The 24,520-nt window shown below is 33.4% G+C and overlaps 1 protein-coding gene across 1 annotated transcript in view; it reads right to left on the reverse strand.

The window, feature by feature from the left end:
• The window catches only part of LOC111053776 (nesprin-1-like), a 189,600-nt gene that overhangs the window by 151,842 nt on the left and 13,238 nt on the right, over positions 1-24,520 (reverse strand). The window contains exons 6-23 of the mRNA XM_039429393.1: positions 22,040-22,235; positions 20,018-20,224; positions 18,098-18,244; positions 17,670-17,834; positions 16,327-16,506; positions 14,776-14,977; positions 13,556-13,773; positions 13,093-13,233; positions 11,777-11,941; positions 10,610-10,739; positions 9,168-9,361; positions 7,725-7,907; positions 7,085-7,219; positions 6,634-6,768; positions 6,047-6,208; positions 3,858-4,078; positions 2,533-2,641; positions 481-699 (exon numbers count right to left, since the gene is read on the reverse strand). Coding sequence (XP_039285327.1) covers positions 481-699; positions 2,533-2,641; positions 3,858-4,078; positions 6,047-6,208; positions 6,634-6,768; positions 7,085-7,219; positions 7,725-7,907; positions 9,168-9,361; positions 10,610-10,739; positions 11,777-11,941; positions 13,093-13,233; positions 13,556-13,773; positions 14,776-14,977; positions 16,327-16,506; positions 17,670-17,834; positions 18,098-18,244; positions 20,018-20,224; positions 22,040-22,235 — 3,109 coding nt within the window. The remainder of the gene's footprint in view (positions 1-480; positions 700-2,532; positions 2,642-3,857; positions 4,079-6,046; positions 6,209-6,633; positions 6,769-7,084; positions 7,220-7,724; positions 7,908-9,167; positions 9,362-10,609; positions 10,740-11,776; positions 11,942-13,092; positions 13,234-13,555; positions 13,774-14,775; positions 14,978-16,326; positions 16,507-17,669; positions 17,835-18,097; positions 18,245-20,017; positions 20,225-22,039; positions 22,236-24,520) is intronic.

A 24,520-nucleotide genomic window follows, 5' to 3' on the forward strand; every position in this document is an offset into this window, starting at 1 on the left:
CTCTAAATTTCATGGATTCATATCGTACCAAATTTGAAATGTTCTGTCCCAAAAATTCAAACTTCAGTCGCTCATATCTCAAAAAGTAATGATCGGAAAAAAAATGTTTTCCTGAGAAAACTTTTTCATTTTGATAGATTGATGATATACAAATCGAAAAACTTGGAAAAATATTACGAGTAGAAAGTTTATTTTTAGCCTTTGCACAGCCTTAATCTTCAGATATACATACAGACTTTATCTATATAATAATAAATTTTATTTCCATTAATATACAAACAAGCAATCTAATCAATAAAATGCACATAATATTCAAAAATACAATATATGAAATTTACTGCAAATATAAATAAATTGAGCTTTTTTAGAAATTAACCTACTATATGGAAAACCCTTGTACTAGAGCAGGTGTAGTAGTGATACATTTCGAGTGGGGGTGCAAATACATTGGGTTAAGTCTTATACTATGGTGTAACTCACCTCTTTGACCTCCTTCCTGTAAGTGTAGCACTTTGAATAGAGCTCCGTCCTGGTGACAGTCATCTCTATGGTAGGAATGAGGTTTTTGTAGCGGGCGATCAGCTGTTCGAGTTTGCGCTGCTCCTCGCCCGCGTCTGCAGAGTGACTGCTCAGCGCATCCAACTTCTGCACCAGCCACTTCATGTCCTCCCTCTTGCCGTCCACTTCACGGCAGATTCCCTAGGTTCAAATGAATAGTTAAAGATCGTTAGCAAGTTTTATAGAAACATCAAGGATATCACTATCAAGAGAAATACTATTTCCTGATTGAAAAATCTTTTTACATTCAGAAACAGTTGAAAATGAGCAGTTTATCTTTATTGTCATAGAAATTTCAATTTGCTTACTTTTTGACTTGTTTCTTAATATTTATTCATTATTTTATTTTATTATTTTATTTATATAATATTTTATTTTCTTTATTATGTACAGTGAAATGTCTTGTTTTTGTTTATGATATAACCTTGAACGACTATTTTCAATGTTGAATATGACTATTGTTAATTTTATAGCATGAAACTTGTGTAGATCAAAATTTAAATTTGAACTCGTTGATGATTGAGATGGAAAAACCAATGGTATAGCCAATAACTTGTATAGATTAATATTGGAGTTCGAACTCGTTAATAATTGAGCCTACAATAATGGTTTTATGTTCAAGAATAATTTTTGAAACCAAGATTTGATTTATTAATTGGATTGCTCTATCAAGATGTTGAGTCTGCCATGAATCACATCCTTCTTCTATTCTATGTCATGGAATAAATTAGGCATGCTATTCAAAGCTCACTTATAATAGACATCATGATCTTAACTCATTGACTGAAATAGCATTTATGAGGTATTTTATTCAAGAAAGTTCTTGGGACCTAACTAGATTTAACTATTTTACTACTTGAGTTGTATAAGGGCAACGTGATAATTGTAATATTGTATTATTAATGCAGATTTTTCAACTAACTATAGGCCTCAATAATGTAAGAATAACGATGAAGAATATTATGATAGTGGAATGATAGTGATAATAATGTGTGGTTAGCATTCTCGTGTAATAATTGGAATATAAATGTTTACGGTATCTGAGATGGTGTTTTTGTTTATATAGTATAAGCAATTCTCGAATTGATGTGAGCTATATATGTATTCCTTAACTATATTGCTAGTTATATAACATCTAAACTAGGTAGATAAAATCACCAATAAAAAATTATCATACTTTCTCTAATTAAAAACCATCTACCATATATATACCATTTTTGAATATTTACACTGAAACGATTCCAATGGATGAAAATCATCTAAAAAAGTAAATGTTTCGCAGGATAGACTCTACTCATAACATGATTTCAAGGAATTAGTGTAAAGGAATGGATCTAATAGTGTCAATACTAAGTTACTTCATGAAAAATAATTACAATGAGAGTTGAAGATTTTTCAAGACAAATGATTATGATTTCGTGGAGCTAGAGGGTAGCCATATATATTGAAAATGTTTCAATTGTGAGTATAATAATAACTCTAATTATTTGAGGATTGCACAGAATAAATAAACGAATATTCACTATATTGTGAATATTCACTATATTCTACTACAAATTGCCAATAAAACTTCATTACAGCTGATATTATTCATTTATACTACAAGGATCATAGGTATTACGATAATAGTGAATGGATTCTACAGTGTAAACTGTTGCCGATTATGCAGAGGTGTATCAAACAAATCACTATTCAATTAATTACCACTGATGACTGTAGTTTGATCCATGGCCGCCAAATAGAACAACATGATTAGAAAATAGTTCAATTATAGAATACTCTTTTTAATTATTACCATGAAGTAGCATACTGTCAAGATATACAACAAATGGGGAATTTACAAATTGATTAGCTTTGTATTGCAGGAGAGCCTGTTTAATCTGTCGATAATATCAAGTTCCTTGAATAATTCCATATTTCCATTTTAAATTAGTTTGTTTACTGTGAATAAAAATTCAATTCAAAATAGAATACCTGGAAAATAATCTTCTCTTTCTCGAATTCTTCTGCTGTTGCCAACTCCTTTAGGATATTTTTGACACTGTTATCAACGGTATCCATCCACCGTACCATATCGGAAAATCTGAGAATAGAAAATTATAAGAATTATAATTTTTATTAGAATATACAAGAATTATTTCATCTTGAACATCATTAAGTTTTTTGAAGATATCACATTGACAATATTATCATATCTCGCACGATTCAATTTTGAATGTTTCAAATTGGAAAATTACGTTTTTTGGGCATATTTCCCCCATTATCTGAACAATCATACTTCTATACTTCTACATACCACAGTTACATACTTCTGATTGGCTTTATTCGATTTCCCAGCTAATTTCACATCATTTATGTTCCCTCATGATGTCGCCACTGAATAACAAAATCATAATTTTGGAAAAAAATGTGAAATCTTCCGCCATCGTTATATGGGTGACAATGAATTTTAAGACCCAGTTCACTGGAACCACAGGAGTGATCCGTGGTCTAGTGGATAGAGTGCTTGCGTAGCAGCATAGAGATCCCGGGTTCAAACCCTCCCATTACCAAAAGTTTTTTAACCAGATCACTCCCGTGTTATCGGATGGGCACGTTAAACTGTCGGTCCCGGCTGAAGTATGACAGTCGTAAGGCCCATTGACGGCTTAAATTATATATTCCGGCGGTGGGACCTTCCCGCAAGGGACTCCCCACCAACAAAAGCCATACGAATTTACTTTTTACTGGAACCACAAAGTAAAGAACAATTCCTTTCACTTGAAAAATTCTTTCCACTTGGAAATCCTGTCTTCAAGGAAGGACGAGCGAGTATTCCTCTTCTAAACTCACGAAGTTTGTCGGTATATTTTAGAAATAATCTGTATATTCAGGCGAGGTGGAACTTCCGTCAGCGATTCCCCTCAAAATCCATACGAATCTATTCTACTTATTTATCGAAAATGATTCAAATGCACAAAAAACCAAATAAACATGAATTTATTATATTAATAATATCAAGTGGAACACTAACAAAATATTTAAAATTTTCATTCTTTAAGAGGAGAGAACAGTTTTGGGCTGTGCCTGTCGATCCTCCCCCAATCATTTCAATGAATTTTGTATCATCGAATCAATAAATAAATTCTAAAATTTTGAAAGTTACCCATGAAAGGTCACTATAGAAACTGGTGTGATTGTTTTCTTGTTCGAGATTGTCATATTATGAAAGTTTTCAATCAGGCTTCTACCAAGAGAGAATCTTGATAGAATAATTTTTACTGGACTGGAAGAATAAACTGGACAAATGATATGCCTACCTTTGCCTGTACGAGACCCATTGATCAGGAATTTCCTGGAGTTGATTCCTCAATGACTTGGCTTTGGCTGACAATGCCTCCCATTGGGTGACACACTTCCTGACCGACTCTTTGAGAGCGGCTTCTTCGGGACCACTGCCGCGCCAAGTCGTACTGATTTTCTCCATGTTTTGAAGACACTTCTTGACGTCAGACACGATGCGACCGGATACAAAATGTTCCTGAAAGAATAGAATATCTTTATTAGCCTCAATAGTGTATCACAATTTGACATATAGGCCAGACAACACAATAAAAACAAGGTATATAATACACAACAATAAACAGCCACAGTATATTTGAACTCAAATCTACATATACATTAATTACACACATTAAAGCATAATATCGGGGACCGAGCTTCGCTCTGGAGTACAAAAGCATAAAAAATGTATTACGAAAGAAGAAATTATAATAATATTTATAGTTCTTACAGAAATGTTCTATCTAATCACAGTGAATTGAGATTAATTCCCAGACGAATGCAAAAATTTCCCACACAAAGGTCCGGTTGTACAAAAGCCGGTTAAATTTTAATCCTGATTAATTTCACGTGAACCAAATCAGAGAAGACCATTTCAAAAAGATGGTTCTACTGGAATTAATCAGGATTAAAAATAACCCGGCTTTTTGCAACCGGCACTAAGTACCTGATTGAATGATTACAAAAGTTCAACAGCTGAGTCATAATTTTGACACAGTCCCACACACATGAACTCGCTCACTCACTTCTATCATCAACAGACGACGAAATAATTATTATGAGCTGTTTTTCCAAGGATGAATAATAATTATCCTTCTAATGTATTTCAGCGAGTTTTCCCAGGGATGAGATCTAGTGCAATCGAATTTTTGTATTATAAACCTACTATGTTCTGAATTTCGTAAGAATCGTTAGAGCCGTTTTCGAGATCCGGTGAAATACAAACATATAAACAGAAATTGCTCGTTTAATAGTATAGGATTTATAATGTGGTGAAAAATCAATCATGCTTCAGAAAATGTTCAAAGAGTTATAATAATGACAGAAGTGTCTACATCTACTAGACAGGTGGTTGAGAAAAAATATTTGAATATTCATATAGGAGCTCTGGATATTTTCCTATCACCAATACAGTGGAACCTTGATATAGTATAACCCCGTTAAAGCAGGCTATATTTTTTCTGCAGTCCATTGAAAAGTCCATAGCATACATCATGATATGTCGATATCTTCAGATACCTTATCCATTACGGAGGTTGGCTACCATCATCAGTGTGACCGAGGTTGAGCTTCCACTGTACTTTCAAAATACGGTATTTGAAGCGTTAGTTAGTCTCTGTGGTCACACTGATAAGTTATCGATTTGGAGTCCGGTCTCACAAGGTTCCAAACTATCAAGCCTTAACTAAAGACTTCAATAAATAAGTTGAGATTCATGTGTCTGCTACTCCCTTTGAAAGGGAGACAACTTTTAGACACATTATAACGGTCAAAGTGGATTTCATTAGTTTTACAGAAGTCTTATGATTATATGAGGATGTTTCATGAATGGATAAGTCTTATCATGAACGTTTATTATTTTACCTTGAAGAAATTGTAAATTGGCACAATATAATGATCTCAGAGCTGTCAACAGTTTTGCAGGTGTCTTTAAATAGTATAATCAATACAATACAATCAAGTACAAAATGGTTTGTCACTGGAACAAGCGAGATAAGTAAGGCCAATAACCTATGTCATGATACAAACTTATTTTATTTATTATTTATTCATTTATTGTACAAAAACTATAATCATAATATAGTAACGGTTTGACATTGGAGGAAAAACTAGGCTGAGCCTGTACTATTTCTCTCCAAAAAATTTGATAGAATGTTTATGTTGTCCAAAGGTTAAGTATATGATATCACACACTGCTTCGTCACTTGATTTTCGGTTCAGGAATAATGCTTTGAACATTTTGAATTTTGAAGGTTGGCTCATTTTATTAATTGGAATTTTTTCATATAAATTTACAGCCAGAAAAACACAACTCACTATTCAGCACAACTGAGCTACGTGTGAATTGGCCCATATAACAACTACAATGGCTGCCATTAGTTTTTCAGAACTCTTTCTTTAAAATAAATTTACCAGGATTAGTACCGTATAACTTTGCATAACTCACCTTATTTCTTGACAAAATTGTAGCGACATCTTCACTCTTGTTAAAAGCTTGAATTTCGGCATTGAGCTCCTTTTCAAGTTGCTTGATAAATTGAGCAAAGGCCGACTCGTCCAATCGGAATTCAAGTCTCACAAGGTGCAGAGGTATGAACGACATCACTTCCTGTCAAGAGAAACATGCAGAAGCTCAAATAAAATCACTCAAATTATTAATTTTGGAAATTGAGATTTTCAGGGTTAGAAGCCTGTTTTTTATTTTCCACAATAATTGTAAACTTTAATCAATAAATTATCAACGATTAATATTAAATTTTACTGTATGATCAGCAGTTTTCAAACTCTTTCGATGACATATCAACTCTGTTTCATGAGTAAGTATCGTTCGAACAAGTTTTTGTGAAAACGGAAATAAGATAATCAAATTATAAATTTTAGAAGATGATTAGTTTGATAATTATTGTTCAATGATGAATAAATTTCCCCAAGAATTTATTCACAACAATGTAATAATACTTTCAGAAACACTTTTCAAGAATGTAGAATTGTTTAAGAGATGCATTATTGTTTCTCAATATTCTTTACACTTACCCGCCATCTATGTTGGAGAACGTTAGTCGATTCATTGATGGGATGTTGATGTTCAGGAGGCAGGCAATTTTTCAAATCCTGAGCTGTGTTTTCTAAATCAATAATCCAACGATCATTGACGTGCTCGAAGAAGCTCTGAAAAAAACATTTATAGAATCCAGATCTATTAATAAAGTAATGTTATTATAAATTTATAATAAAATAATTCAAATATCTCTTATGAAACATCTTATGAATAGATTACATCCTATAAATATATATAATTGTATCAGAATGAATAAATCTCTGTTACGGATTGATTACAACCAATTGAAAACATTTAATTCATTTCTCAAATATAATTGGGGAAAGTTCCTAATAAAATGACCTGAATGGATCATAAGTGCGTGTCGTGCTATTGAATGACATAGACTATATTCAAATCAGAACATTTTCATTGAGTTCAAAGTACCTTGTGATTTTCAATAGTCTGCTTGGAATCAATTTGACGTTCAGCCATCAACTTCTCAGCAGTTTGCAGCCAGTCGATAATCACTCGTTCAATCTCTCTGTAGTTATGCCAGCACCTGATAGCTTCTTGCAGTTTCTGCAACAAAATCATTACCATTAACCTTATTATTCAATTTATTATCATTCTCACAAATAACACGAAAACTGTGTAATACAGGCAGCAGCTGTAATAGCAATATTAAGGAATTGTCAATTTTTGCAAAGAGTAGATGAATAGAATTGTTGAATTGTTGTTTGGACGATATGAGATAAAATAAGGAAATAGAAGAAGTTTTGGGCAATAGCCGGTTTTTTTATTTTTCGACTATTGTATTGTTTGCTATATGCAATAAATAAATCTTTAAAACTCTTCTTGTACCTGGTTTGTATCGATCAGAATTTTCCATCAGCCATCAAAATTCAAAAGTGATGAAAAATGAAGTTATTGTTTTTTATGTTAAAATCATTGAGAAAAATTGTATTTTCCTATCCCAATTTGAACAATGATAAAAATATTAAATTCAATCTTATCTTTTTGTGAAGTTTCATCATCTTGTATTTCATTTTTGGCAAATTAAAATAAATTGTAAATTGAAATGTACCTGTTCAGCAATGTTGGCCTGATGGGCGACCCTGGCGAATCGATCGTTGAGCGACGCCATTTTGCTCAGAAACTCCTCAGTGTCAATTCCCTCACTGTGGTCCACTGACTTGATGATGCTCTGGAAGATTTTGTTCTTGCTTTCCAGCATTGATTTGTAGTATAGCATGCGAGAGAAGAATGCCTGAAAACATTAAATTTCAAATTAAATGCCATGTAAGAATTCAATAATCATTGGCTTTCAACTACAACGTTCTAACGACAAAGGTCCATAACTACGTTTAACGCTGCACCAAGTTTACTTATAGATATGTTTGCATTTATCATAATGTGTTTCATACGAGGTTTAAACTTAGAGCTGGAATTTCTCCGTTTAAACCGAGTATCTGCAAACGGACCAAAGTGAGCTACATTCAAAAAATCTATTTTATTCATCTAACAGTTCTCAATTTATTATCACTGTGCGTTCAATAATGTTGTTATTCGTTCATTTTCCATGGCATAATTTACTTTGTTCTATTTCAGAGACTTGAGCAAGAACCAAATTTAACAAAGTAGCGGTGGATGCTTTTTTAGGCCTGAATTCTCTCACGTCACTGTAAGTCACTTTTAAACCATGTTCCCATTTTCAAGGACCACTTCGTGTAATTTGTAATTGAATTTCATTAATTCTTTGCATCAAAGCTGCTCTGCGTTCAATCGTTTTTTACACTGATATTACAATGTTACAGCAGTGTCAATCTCACTCCAGGTGTCTTAAAATTCAACATGCCATTACACACCAAGCGTAGCGTAGCCAGAATAGATCTTCGGAAGATGTAGCCGTCCTATCTCCCAATTTTACATCTACGTTACGCTGGTGTGAAATGGACAGATAGATTAAAATTAGGAGATATGTCGGTCAAGTCTTTCGAAAACGTATTTCTAGCTACGCTATCAGGTTTTCAGTTTGTCGAGTTCTAAGTTTGTCAATTACTCATTTCGTCATGTTTTCAGTTTATGAAATTTTTAGTTCTTCAAGTTTTCAGTTAATGAAGTTCTCAGTTTATCAAGTTTTTAGTACGTCATTTTTTAGTTTGTCTTGTTTCGGTATTTCAAGATTACCACTCACTCTCTCTGAGTAGCTTTACACCTATTGTTATTTCAATCTTTTCACCATATAGGCTAGTTGGTTGATTTCTAACTTTACAATAAGACAGCAATGTGATACTTTGCTTGAATGGTTGTAGATGAAAAAGTGTATACAACAGTTTTATATGGTCTTTGAAGCACTCGTGAGATGTTTAAGACACGCTTTCGTTCACTACGCTCGCTCACTTAAGTCTTAACTCTAACCCTTATTAACAGTTGTATAAACTAATATTAAAGTACTGTGATATTTATTCATTATTTGACAGGAGAGTTTTGAATCACTCACACTCTCATCAAGTTCATTCAAGCGTACCTTGTGCTTTTCGAGGGTGGCCTGCACAGCCTCCTTGCCTTGGTGGGCGTGGCTTGTGGCGAGCAGAGCCTCGGCGCTGTCCAGCCATTGGCCGATCTCTCGTTGTCCCGCCTCCAGCGACTCCTGCTGCACCAGGATCTGGTGGAACAGCTGCAGCTGCAGGGGGATCAGTGCGCGCACCTTCACTAGTGCCTCTGTAGAGGAAGAAATCAGCTTCATCAGTAGTATTCAACAATTAAATTTCATGAAGAATGACAAACATAATCGAAAATAGTACTAAACAATAGGTTTCTGGAACAATTAGGGCCGGTTTCCGAGATCGGGATTTAGCTAATTTCTAGACTTTAAACAGCTGGAGTCAGAAAATTGGCTTTCCAAAACGGGGCCTAGTCGCAGTTTTTATGATAATTTTTATTTCCTCGTTTTTATAATTGGAAACGTTTTTCCTTGACGAAATGAAACATTCCTAAATAATTCAAAATAGCTGAAACTTTACACTTTATTTTATGTTCAATTTTCTAGTTTTTCGAAATTTAATTTAAACGAGGACTGCGACTATGCCCCATTTCGGAAAGCCAATTTTCCGACTTCAGCTGTTCAAAGTCTAGAACTTAGCTAAATCCTGAACTCAAAAACCGGCCCTTGGAGGATTTCAATAAAGAAATATAGTAGTGCAGATAGGCTACATATGATTAATACTATACGATGAAATACGGAATGTTATATTACTTTTGACTTATATGATATGGCCAAAATAAAAATAAAGATGAATAGTTATAAACGATTCTAAGGTGTTATTTGATAAGCAAGCTTCTATTTCCCAACTGAGGGAACAGTAACAGTAACTGAGCTACAGGAACCAATATAGGGATACTTTATATCTTGAGTTTAATCAGCAACTAGCATCAATATGATAAGTTAAATTAATGAAATATGTGAAAGCGTTCATTTAAACAAGTGACTAATGCAATACACCATATGGACCTTTCATTGCACGACTTTTACATACACGATAATGTATCAGGGTACATGATACTTGGGACTGATATGATACATAATTTGAAGGTGAAGTTTGTAAATAACCATACAAAAACAGTAAGAGCAATGACACATGAGTACATAAGTTATTCACAAAAGTTTTTAGCGCTAGTTTTGTAATCAATTTATATAACACCATCTCAAACAGGTCTAGTACCTCGAGATGCAAATACTCAATTGGCATTTCATTTTATTTTGTAATAGTATTTTCCCATGTTGAAAGATTTGTATTGCTTTTATTATGTATTTCTAAGATGTTGTAATTTTTTATTTCTGTCAATTAAAACATTTCATTTCAAAAAACCTCTTTTGTAGATTAGGTAATTATCAAATAATGAATATTTTAATTTGTAGTAATAATGGGAGTATCATCCTGAAATTTCACACACAGAAAGAAAACTAACCTTTCTCCTTTTTGAGTGTGTTCATCATCCTATCGACCTCCTCTCTGGAAAGGTCTTGAATTAATCCTTGGAATTTTCGGCTGACATTCTTGAATAGCTCTTCCATTCCTTCAATTTCAGATTGCAGGACCTATTAATCAGCAAATATTCACATAAAATATCAGAAAAGGTGTAAACAAACTCTCTCTCATTTTGTATAGGCCAACAATAAGGACCACAGTAATTCACCGCACACAGAAATAATACCACAGTAATAAACAAACTATTATATTGGAATGATACTTGAGAAATTTTCTTTAGAATTTATCAAATCTGTACCAGGTTTGGTTTAATGAGTATCTCATAATAATACTTTGATACATTATACAATACAGAAAACAATGTTTTTAACAGCAATTGTATATGTGAGCGTAAGTTTGTGAACTTCATTGGAAAAGGATTGTATCAATATAACTGGTGAAGTTACCGCTTATCTGAGTTAATCTTCTTCATTACAATATGAATCAAAAGCTACAATCGCCACATTAAATGGACCCCACATTTATGTGTAAATCAATGAAAAAACTTTATTGACCACAATTTATTGAAATAATAAGACGTACATGTTGTCAGTACCACTATATAGCATTACTTGGAGTAGGCTACCATTTTTAAATTATTTCGTAACGACATGTTTCGGCTACTAATGCAATAATATGTCGGCTCATTAGTAGCCGAAACTGTTGTGACGAAAATATTTAAAAAAGGTAGAATACTCAAATTTATATTTTTATTTATATCCAAAAGTAGCCCTGAAGAAAAAAGCCAATTATTTCTCTTATTCTTCTAATTATGCAGGAATACCACAAAATCTCTTCCCATACAATTAAATTATTAAAATTTATTGACCACATTAAATTAAATATTGAGGTCGACTTCATTTACGACATTCATCAAGTATGTGAGATTCTCTTCAATGTTTGTTTCCTTTAGCTTTTATTTATAAATACCCTACTGCTATGTCGTAATTTAGTTGTTAAAAAGTGATTGAGATTCTCTAAAATCAGGCCATCCAATTAAAAAGGGGTATAAAGTCTAAACCACTGAACATACATGTTTCATATGCATTGGATTCCAATTAAAAATAAAAATTCACAATAAAATTGGATAATTATTCGTTGAAATTACCTGCAACTGCTGACCATATGCCTTTATTTTCTCAGTGGAGCTCAACTGGGACGAGCCAAGAGTAGCTTCGGCGTTTCTAAGCCAGGCCTGCAGGTGCTCAACACCTGATCGGTAGTCCTTGCGGTTCCTCAGAATATCACCTGCGTGTGAGTATTGCTTCACCAGCTGAAAATTAAACAAAAGGGATTTTCAAAATAAATTAATAGAATGAAGAAGGCATTCATTAAAATTGATTAATTGGTTAGAGTTTAAGAAAGTCATAAGATTTCAAAAATACTTGATAGTTTTTGAAAATACATTAATGGAATGAGGAAGACATTCATGATAATTAATTGATTGATTGAAGTTCAAGAAGTTCATAAGATTAGACTTCAAAAGAATTATATGATTTGAAACAATCAATTCTCATCCAATTTGATTCAAGGAAATTTTTAGAATACAAAAATGATGTGAGAGTATTTATGCAATATTAGGAACAGTAAGGCTAGCTATACGCACATCGATTTTTGTTCGTACGATATTTTGCCGTCCTTATGAATTCTATAAGATTAAACAGATGATTTCAAACAGATGATGTATGTCAAGTTCCGTTTAATCTTATAGAATTCATAAGGACGGCAAAATATCGTACGACCAAAAATCGATGTGTATGTGCGGGGTCTAAGGCTTACAGAGCAATAAAGCTTCAAAACTATATCCAACATAGATCCTTCATATTGATCCTTTGAAGAGGATATCAAGTAGCTTGAAACAAATCAAGCATTTACTAAACATAGTAGTACTATAGTAGTAGAATACTGTAGTTTGATATGAAACTATTATGCCAAAATAAAATTACCAATAAAAATGGAGGAAACTTATGGAATTCAAGCTTTTACATTGTTTATGTATGTAATCTAAACCATATAGCCATTTTTTTATGTAGTTGAGAAGTTGATATTGTGGTAATTATTCATATTGAATAAAAAAGACTTAGAAATTGTCAATTTATCAGAGATTATCAGAGTTTATCAGAGATTGACAATGGTGTAATAACCGAAACCGGTCTTTCTAAGTATCAATAAATCTGTGGTTTTTGACAATTTCTTAGTCTTTTTCATTCCATATAGCCATAGTTGGCTAGATATCTTTCCTCCTTTCTTTCTTTTCAGCACACACCACCATGAACCCTGTTTTTTATCTTTTTTTTTGAAATTTGTATTTTGTTTGTGTTGTTTTGTATATCGAGTTATTTTGTGTATCTTGTGTTGATTTGAATAAAATGATTGATTATTAATCATTATTAATTATTATTTTTTATGTAATCTATAACTCACCGGGAAGATGTTCTCCCATCTTGTGTTGATGTGTAGGAATTTGTCCTTGAGTTCGTTGCTAACTTGATCGTCGCATGTTGCAATCAAGAAGCTAACAGTGTCTCCCAGTTGTTGGTGTTTGTCTTTCCAAATACTGACATCCTGAAAATAAATTGAAATCATATTAACATATTCATCAATTATTGATAATAGATAATATAGATAATGAATATTCGATGAAACTAATAAAATATTGACAGATCAATGGACGTTCACATCAATCAATTGAAATTCAAATTTAACTAACAGATTTTGTTGGAGTTTCTTTCAAGTGTAATAGAAAAAGTTCTGCAACAAGGAATTAGCATTCGGAATGAATTAATAATTTTTATTTTCATAAAAATTCAAAAACCAGATATTTTTTCGGAATGAATTAATTATTTTTATTTTCATAAAAATTCAAAAACCAGATATTTTTTCTTACCTGAAAGAACTCCATACGTTCCTCTTCAGGCAGTTCTAGTTTCAGTTCAGCGATGTTCAACCAGTTGACAATTTCCTCAGACAAGGTGTTCCATCGCCTCCAGAAAATGATGACCTCTTCGAGCATACTCTGCACACAGCGCAATTCCATTGAGACGTTTTTCCAGCGATCAGCTGTTTCGCGCATGAAACGGTCGGTTGCTATGCTCTCTCGTTGATCTGCAATCACAGGGAACGTTGTAAAATCAGATACATTAATTTACTAGACAACTCAAAATTTATGTTTTGTTCAATTCAATATACTAGAGAGCCCCCATAACTTGTTGATAAGCTAATAATGTAGGAGTAAGTTATTCCAGAATCTGGTCAGTGATTCTCAACTTTCACTGTGACTCTCTGCATGGACTCACAGCCAATTCTGTACCTACGGTACATTGTAACCACCTCGGTATAGTGATAATCTCGATGATTGTTCCAATGAACAAATTGTATTCATATACATATACAATGTACCATTTATATCATCCACACACAGTCCCCAAAAGTTACACATAACGTGAGAATACCAAGTATATTAAAATACGTATTTCCAAAGCTAACGATTTAAAACGCAATCGAATTCACAATCATGATAATAATGCTGCAAGTCACATCACATTCAAGCTTATCTTGCAAACGCAACTAGACTAGATTTACCAAGTGAACGCAACCAAATTCTTCAAAAAGAACCACACAATTCTCAGTATTCTCTACTCGGTTCAGTTGTATATTGTATAATCAAAGCACCAATTTGTCGAAAAAATAAACCGTTTTTCAATTTATTCCAATGGAAATTACTGCGAGAATAAACTTCATCGAATAAAATGTCTGTTTTGGGAACCAAGAGACAACAACATACGCATGAGAGGCATTTAAACAAACATGGGCATGTGAGTGTGGATCTTTGAGCAACAAGACCACTCCAGTAGTTGGTTAGTTAGTAGTCTCCTAGCATCTCTGTCATAGACTGAACTGAATAATCACAGTACGTGATTCAGTATGAATGAAAGCATCGTGAACTGGTATTAACGAGTCCAGTAATCAACAGCTAATATGAGTAATTAATCTTATAAACACACAAGCACAATCTTCATGTTTTACTTGTTTTATTTCTTTATTGCTATCTCAAACTTCATGTAATTGAGGTCTCTCCTCTCTATGAGCAGACTATGGTACACTCACCAATGTTGCCTTCGCGCTTATACTCTTCGACGACTTGTTGCATGTCGACATAGGCCTTGTTGAACTCCTGGAAGATGCGGTTGCGCGACACAAAGTTGGTGTACTGGTCGAGCAGGGCCTGCACTCTCTCCTCCCGGCCATACTTCACTGTCCAGCCACGCAGTTTTGTCTCCGTCAGGTGAAGGAATGCAATCAGGCAGCACTGCAACACAAACGGAAAACTACATTTTAGAAATACAAATATGATTATTTTCATTGACCAATAGATAGGTACAGTACAATATAGTATATTTAGGCCATGTCGTAATTAATTATTAGGCTACATCAATTATATAGTCTAAGTTATGAAAATTTGAAACAATGAAAGTTGAAAGTTTATAGTATTATTTTCCTACAATTTAGAAATGTACGCTTTTCAAGTAGTAGTAAAGGTCTTCAGATGATCTACAGTCTTGAAGGTCATATAGATGGTTTAAAAATCCACATACGGTAAAAATCCTAAAATTGTAGCGGCCTTATAGAAACCTAGCTTTTTCTCGTGACTGAACCATCCATATTAGTGGATCAAAGTGAAGATAGACAGATATACTGCAGTCTTTTTTCCTTGATATTTCTGTAACCTTCAGTCTGTTTCTTATTTCATTTCGGATTCTATCCCTTCTAATTATAATGGATGACTTGTTTACCTTCGTGAAATTCTAAATGAAAATACCAAGTTTCATTGCCAAAGGTGCAACGGGAACCAAAAAATTAATTTTCATAACACAAATGAAAAGATATTAGAGAATAGAGATATAAAAAATGTAGATATATTTTCCATTCTTAGTAGTTGTGAAGGTGTTATTGCAGTATTTATCCATACTGGATAAATCTGTAGTTAGACAACTTCTAGCCCCAGTTGCACAAAAGCCTGTTAAATTCTAATCTTGATTAAATTCCACAAGAGCCAATCAAAGAAGAAACACTGGATGTTGTCTAGAAATATCACGAATTTATTGAAAAATGACATACATTCCAGACAACATTTCAGTGTTTCATTATTGATAAATATCACTACATCTCACCAACAACAGTATCTGAAATCAAAGAAGGCTTTTCCGTAAAGAAGACTTCTCTGATTGGTTCTCGTGGCATTTAATCACGATTATAATTTAATAGGCTTTTGTGCAACTGGGGCTAGAAGTTGTCTAATATAGTTAATAGTTGTAATATATTCTAGTTGTCTAGAATGTCTAATATATGTCTAACAACTAGGGCCTAGTCTTTTTATTCAGTCACAAGCAGGTAATCAGTGTGCTCCGGAATAGTCAAATTAAAAACTTGACAAACTTGAAACTTGACCTACTGAAATCTTGAAGAATTTAAAACAGGCCTATAACCATTTTCGGTAAATTAGGAATCTATATGCAGAATTTCAAGTTAATCAGTCTAGTAGTTCAGACGTAATGATTCGTCATTCGTGAATTTCCTATTATGTACGTGTATAAGCCAATTCTTTCCTTTATTATATTATAGATAGATTATGAGCTCTGTTTTAGGTGACACAATTACCTTGTGCTCGAGGAATTTCAGTCTGATTCTCCTCTGCGCAGCGCGTGGTCCGATGAGCCTTAGCCTCTGAGACATGTTGTCCAGCTGCTGCAGAGGCACTTGAGTCTGGCTCTGTAGGTTGCCGCTGGTTAGCGACTGTTCGAACAGTCTTTCAATGTCGGGCAGGTCAGCAAAGTAGGCCTGTAATTCAGAATATAAGTGATGATCAAATCAAATGTTACAGCCTTACTGAAAATTAAATACAGATTACACCTGTTATAATTTATTCACTTACTTTTTGACTTTTTTATTTGTTAACGTAGCGAAGTGTCCACTTAACTATTTACAACTACAAAACTTATTGGTTTACTCACTACATTGATAATCATTATTTACTTGCTCCTTACTTTATCATATCTCTATTGCTTTTCATTTCAATTTGATACTTTCTTCTTGTTCTTCTTCTCAGTCTTTTCCCACTCAGGTGGGGTCGATGTTTCGGGTCATTCACTTCCAGGAGTCTCGGTCGTGAGCTTCGTTTGGTGTTAGTCCCTTCTCTGAAAGATCTTGAGCGATAAAATTTTCCCATTTCTTCCTAGGTCTTCCCCTCTTCCTAGTGCCTCCGACATCTAAGTAGTCGATCTTTTTTCTATTGATACTTTATTACCTTTAAATAATGAAAGATACAAAAAAATGTCGAATTCATTAAATTACGTACTGCTTTGTATGACATTGTTGTATGTCATCTCTGCGTTATTTCATCATTGTAAATGTCCATCACTCTTTTCTTTGTACCTGACTTACTTGACAAAATCCAAGCATATGTCATATATTTGTTGAACAAGAAAGCTATTCTATTAGCCTATATTATTCTTCCTGTGCAGAATTTCTGTTCTGCTGAGGAAAATCATGAATCGTGAAAAATATTTAGTGGTTTTTATAGAAAACAAATTAATATAAATCTTTCAAAAAAATATTCCATAGTAAAAACTGCTAAATGACTGTACAATGCAAATACAAACTCAACTGTAGAATAGCAAAGATACGGTCTTATAAGTTTGTCCCTGGACCGATTTACCCCTTCCACAGCATCAATACAAGCGTAAGACAAGACGCAAGAGCTACAAGCTCTTGCTATAGCTACAAGACGCTACTAAGCATAGCAATAAGTTGACATTTAATCAACCAGTTGAGTTGTTGCGAGCTATTTGATCCAACCAGCCTAGCACGCCTTGATTTTATATTTAGGAATACAACAATCAGACATGCGCAGTTGGCTTCCTTCAATTTCCGCCCGCTCCCGTACCGACGAACTAGGGATCAACTTTTGAGGCCACATCTGTATTACAGATTGCATTAATTACCTTGTGTTCCTCCAGCTTTCGGCTGATAATGGTGGCAGTTTCTTCGTTCATGATGGTGGGAATCTCATCGGATTCAATCATCTCCTCAGCATTGGAAAGCCACTCTCCAATTTTGTTGAAGGGTGGTGGAAGACGGCTGTCCAGCAGACGCAGCCAAAATCTCATCTAAAACATGAAAATTGCACAGATAAAACTAGAATAATTAGCACTACAATCAATAATAAAGCATAAATATCAGTAGCTCATTCAAACATGACATGTGAATTCTGTCATATTTCATATATGATGGTTTCTTCATTAAACTGATATGAAGAATGTAGATGATCTAAAACCAATGCTTGATGATGAAGGATCAGATTATTAAACATAGGGATGGATGTTAATAACACTGACTTAATTATTTTTTTATTAAATAAATGTGAACTTACATGTGAAAGCAGCATTCTCCATAATTGGTCGACTTCCCTCCAAGCATCTCCAGTGATGCTTATCAGGCTTTGCGAGTCGACAAGTTTCTGTAGTTTCAGATAAATTTCAGATTTACTTTTTAGTTCAGTCTCAAACGATGCATAATCCTGCAATAAAAAGAAAAATATACATCAGTTAATGTAAATCTAATGTGAAATGAGAAAATAATAATGCATTTAGATGATACTTTTCAGCATGAAGCTATTCATTTGCTTTTGATTAGAGAATACTGTGAAATTCATGATACTAGAAATGAACTCGAGTTTCGGTACTCTTATGTGTGATGCTTTGGAGTTAGTGAGCTGATGGCTCATGGCATCATCATCAATTTATTGTAGTTAGATAATACCTGTACACATTAAAGCATCTAAAAATTCAGATTAAATCATCAACAGATCAAATTAAAACCTAGAACTTAAACTTGATCATGAAAGGTTGAAATGTTTGATGTGATGAACAAAGTCCATCTTCAGAAAATTAATGAACTAAATCAAATCAGATTTATTGTTCCATTTCCATAAAATATCAACATGATATTGTATAATGAAAATGAACATTTACTATGAATTGGAGATGAAAATCATCACCAGCAAAAGTACAAGTAATGAATGAGAAGATGAAGTTTTGGGCTAGCGACTGTATTTTCTTTGTAATATTTCATGTTTCTGACCTAATAAATGAATATGAATATGAAACGATGAAGCATCGAGATTCAAGTTTTTGTATTGACTTTTATTTCAAGATTGGGTGGTACGGTAGAGCAGACTTTCAAGTCTCAACTCGGTATAATTATTTTAGGACCAAAAATATTTGTGCTTGAAAGTGCTGACGAATCATAACCTTTCTTGGACTAATTTTCAATCAAAATTTGGGAATGGGATAGTAAGTGCTATAAGCCTGTTTTTGCATTCCCAATCATTTTATTATTATGTGTTTTTGTCTTTGTTGAATAAATAATATTACAATTTTAAATCATTCAAATAAAACTTTTTCAACTTGTTTATTGTAAGGACAAATTATTGTGTTCCTATTTCATTTCATTTATTGTACAAAATACCACAATCATGATACTAGTAGTTCTGTGAACAGTAGACCTCACGCAGTATTCTCATCCACAAGTACCTGATTGAAACTATAGACCTTATGGAAATACAGCAATAAAAGACTGGCTTCTCCACACATCTGTGTAATCACTTGTCGTCTGATTTTTACTCTAATATTGGCGTATGAAGGAGGCTCCTTTTCCTTTTATATTATCCTTGAAATGCAAAATTTCCAAAAACCTTGTATATACGTCGATGCGCAATTTAAAAAGGAACATATCTGTCAAATTTCATGAAAATCTATTACCGCGTTTCGCCGTAAATGCGCAACATATAAACATTAAGAGAAATGCCAAACCGTCGACTTGAATCTTAGACCTCACTTCGCTCGGTCAATAACTATGACATTGGAGGAAAAACTAGGCTGAGCCTGTACTATTTCTCTTCAATAGTTCTGATAAAAAGTTAATGTTGTCCAAAGGTTGATATTATGATATAACACACTGCTTCGTCACTGATTTTTGGTCCAGGAATAATGATTTGAAGATTTTGAATTTTGAAGGTTGACATTATATTTCAAATGAATCACAGAATGTATCACAATGGATAACAAACTTGAGAAATATTTAAATTAAGAATTTTCTAACTAGCCTATTGTAAAGTCTATACATATTGTGTCATTTGCACCTAGAAATAGTGTTCAGGATGACCTTTTGAACTGACAAGACCAACATTCGTACTCACAGAATAACTAGTGGGCAGTGAGTTACTTGGCCAGAGATGACCTATAGGATATTTAGTCAATTTTTAATAATTGCTCGGATGGTTTGAACTCACAGAATAACTAGTAGGCAGCGAGTTGGTCTGGCGGAGATGGGAGAGCCACTGGTTGCGTTCGAGCAGCCACTGCACCAGCTGCGAGTACTCGGTCTGCACTGCAGTCAGCGTGTCACCCGTGTCAGCACGCAGCTCGGGGTATTTGTGCAGGAACTGCGCCACATACGTCATCACCGACTTCTCGTCCGGCTTGTCCACGTCCACGTCCTACCAACAGACAAAAAACAACACAAATAAGTTCAAATTCAAATACTCTTTATTCCACAAAAATGCATTTATACAATAATAAATACAATTACAAAACTATATCGAACACTTATGAGACCGGTAGTGACATACAGCTGTGAAACTTGTGTTCTCCCGAAATATGAACGCATTGAGGATTTTCGAAAGAAATATAATAAGAAGAATTCATGGCCCCATATGCGAAAATGGAGATTTGAGAATCAGAAGCAATGCTAAGATAAGTAACATTCTGCAGAGAAAAGATATTGTACGATTCATGAAGTAGAGAAGAATCAGCTGGCTGGAACATGTCCAGAGAATGGAGAATAATAGGATGCAGAGGCAGATGGTTGTTGGAAGAATGGAAGGAACGAGGAAAAGAGGTCGCCCGAAAACATGTTGGCTGCAGGATGTAAAAAAAGATCTGACGTGCTTAGGAGTGAGGAACTGGAAGAGACTGGCCAATCAGAGGGATGAATGGAGGTGAATTGTTGAGGAGGCCAACGTCCACGCAGGGCTGTAGCGTTTCGTAATTAAGTAATAAATACAATTACAATAATTGTGATAGAGAAGTGGATGGAATACCCCTGCAAAGACTTTACATCTCTGTGTAGGGTTGAGTTCTGGTCAGCCTTATGATAAGCTAGAAAATACGCAAATTGAACACTACAATTTAAGATAAGATTTACCAGTTTTACAGCTAATAAAATGATTGATTCTTGACTTAATAAATAGCAACGGATGATTATAGAAAGATTAAAGAAACACATATTTAAAAAATCATAGCCTACATAGTTTTTGGATTAGTCACAGAATATAAGGACAATGAAAGGAAAGGAAATGAAACGAAAAGATCAGTGAAGATTTCAATCTACATGTAAGGAAATGTAAGGAAATGAAAGGAAATGAAAGGAAATGAATCTTATGAAAGGAAATGATCAGTGAAGATTTCAATCTACATGTCATAATATAAATCTATCTATATAATCTATATGCATAACAATAACCTTTCGACTCTTTAGCTTCAAATTAGAGTTTGACGCCCGTTATATCACCTCAGATTTCTTTTGCATATCAAAACAAATTAGCTAATTTAACTTAATTTACAAGTAGAGTAATTGAGATTTCATTCTTTTTAAATGTTTCTTTCTTCAATAATATTGTTAAGATGCATGATGTATGGTGTAACATTGCAATACGATGTTATCAATGTTTATGTTTTCGAAGGGACGGAATCAAAGATCCAGAGGTTCAAAGAACCACCTCACACGTCAACCAAAGCTTATTGTGTGTATGTTATCAATACTTCCACGGATTGCTATCATTTCATCAATATGAAGATTATCATAGGCTACTATGAATCATGAGTAAACAAAAAAATCAACCTCAAAGCATAATTGGTTTTTATTATATCATTGTGTCTTCATTTCTAGAACCGTTTATGGACGAAACTAATGGAACAGGATCTCTAATTGAATAGAAATATTGAAAAATATAAAGAATAGCTTCAAACCATCAACTAAGTTTTAGAATATGGTTACTCAAGTTTTGGAATATGGTATGTTATGAACTTTGAAGTAATTTTATAAGACTTTCAACTTATATTGAAACTATTTTATATGGTGGTTGAAGGTTGATATTTGATAGTGTTTAGAAATTCTAAAAAATCAATTAATATTACGGTATGTCAAATGTCTGGAAACAATCTAATTAAGTTTTAAAATAATGACGTTTTGCCTATTGCAATCGATTTTGTTTAGTGGCAGCAGAATTATTCGTATTCTGATGACAACTGACCTCAGGATCGAGTAATCTAGAAATGCCGAGATCCCTCTCAGCAACGGTGAAGGCCGTCTCGAGCCTGGCCCGGTTGGAGGCACGTCGCAAGTTGGACAAATCGATGAGGCCCTTGCGAATCGCATCAATGATGGCCAGGAATGCCAACCCATCCCTCCAGCTGCGACCGAAGTCCTTCACTTCCAAGCCGACATCCCTGCAAAGCGAAATTAATTGTCTCATTAGAGTTGTGTTATGTGTGATATTTTACCATAATGAAAACAAATAGAAATTGTCAACCAATTTTTAAAAAGTGTTTTTCATTAATTTACTCTTTTTTTAGTTTAATCAATTTGACAATGTTCAAGGGTGGTTTTCTTATCAATGTGACTGATTACAGTTGTGTAATGAAAACAAATAGAAATAGTCAACCAATTTTTAAAAAGTGTTTTGCATTAATTTTCTCTTTTTTTTAGTTCAATTAATTTGACAATGCGACTGATTCTGAACCATTCAATTTTGTATTTCTCAGTTTCAGAGAGGACAAAATCGAGTATACCTACAAATTGGTGTTCCAATCAGATACTTTTGCTAAGATAATAAATTGCGTTATGTTTTTTTTTAATAAAGAATTTGAATTTGAAAAAAAATTCTTAAGGAATCAGCAGTTACAAAATATTCAAGTATGGATTTCCATGTCATATTAAGCACAAGAAATTTTAAATCATCGCTCACAATAGGGACAAATTAACTAATTGGGGAAATAATTAACTAAACATAAACAGAACAGAGCAAGATGTATAATTCGTTACTGTCATAGCCGCAAATAAAAACAGCATTTACTCATACAAGAAATTCAAGGCAAAAAATTGACAAATTTTGATTATGTGGTATTTTCCCATGATAATAGTAACCAAAAACCTTTTATTTATCAAAACATCATGAAAACTGCGTGAAATATTCAATTCGCTTCTGGCACTGCCAGCAGTAAGACTTTCTGTTCTGTTTTTCTTGTGAAATTTTCATGTTTTGTGTGAAAATCATCCATTTATATGATTTCTTCAAGCGATACTTATGCCTCTCTGAAAGTTTCCTTCTTGTTATAACAATAAAATTGAAAGAAAAAAGATAATTTTCACAAGAAATAAAATGTTAACAAGAGAATTATGTTTTTCTTGTGGAAATTATATTTTCTATTTTTTTATAACTTAAGAAGAAAACATCCAGGGAGGGACAAGCATCGATTGGAGAAATCATAATTATAAATGGAAATGAATGAGAGATTACAGTTGTTGAATGCTAATAAATTTATATAATAATTGAAAAACAACCACCCTAATTCAACAGAATGTAATTTGAATTATCTCTCTTCAATTACACTTTCCATTAAGAACTGCTTGTTAATGATCACTTTTACAATACTTGAGTTAAGACATAACAGACTAATATAGTGAGGTCCACATTATAATGGCAGTGTTTGATTAGCAATGGTATTGCTATCCTTGTCTATTCTTCAACAAAGCGGATAGGGCTATCTCTTTCTCGCTTTGCTCTGTTGCCAAATCGTCTTTCAACAATGTAGAATTAATAATTAATTAACAAAATATTCCATTTTGATTGTGAAAATTCATTATGGAAGTATTGAAAAATATAATTTATTGCTTAAAAAAATATAACAGATTATCTTAAACGAGAATGAACAGTTAATATTACATCAATAAACCTGTATCAGATACCGTCTATAGAAGGCATTGACAAGACTGAGGATCGGCAACGTTGTCCTATATTTCTTCACTGCCATTAAGGTTGTCCGGTACAATTTTTTTATTTAATTGGATAATCTTTTTCAATATAATTGTTAAGATCATTATAAGAATGAGAAAAAGTGGCAACCGAAATTTTCAAGTCGTCTAATAAGTGAGTTATGGGTTGAAGTGCTAACTCCGTTTTCCTTCCAGATCATGAACCGTTTCGAATTTTACATTGGAGTTTTTTTTAATACATTTAGTATATCATTGGCTTTGTTCTAGTATGCGGTTTTTCGTGATTAATGCCTAAATAAACAAGCTATCGAATTTACAAAAAATGTTACTTTTTTATTTATGAACGGGGAATAAAATGATTTAGTTTGGAAAGATACATTTTTTGAATTTTTTGAAGAAAAGTTCTGTTAATATAGTCGAAACCGTTTATGATCTGAAAAGAAAACGGAGTTAGCACTTCAACAACCCATAACTCGCTTATTAGACCACTTAAAAATTTCAGTTGCCACTTTTTCTCACTCTTATAATGATGATCTTAACAATTATATTGAAAAAGATTATCCAATTAAATAAAAAATTGTACCGGACAACCTTAAACGTGAACCTCACTATAACATTTTCGACTGCTATGTCATAACTCAAGTATTGAATATTCATTTGATAATTACAATTAAGTCATACCAATGAATCACAAAACATTACCGCCTTCAAAGTACAGTCCTCAGACTGACCCAGACTA

The sequence above is a fragment of the Nilaparvata lugens genome, chromosome 5 (assembly GCF_014356525.2).
Source record: "Nilaparvata lugens isolate BPH chromosome 5, ASM1435652v1, whole genome shotgun sequence".
Classification (NCBI taxonomy): Eukaryota; Metazoa; Arthropoda; class Insecta; order Hemiptera; family Delphacidae; genus Nilaparvata; species Nilaparvata lugens.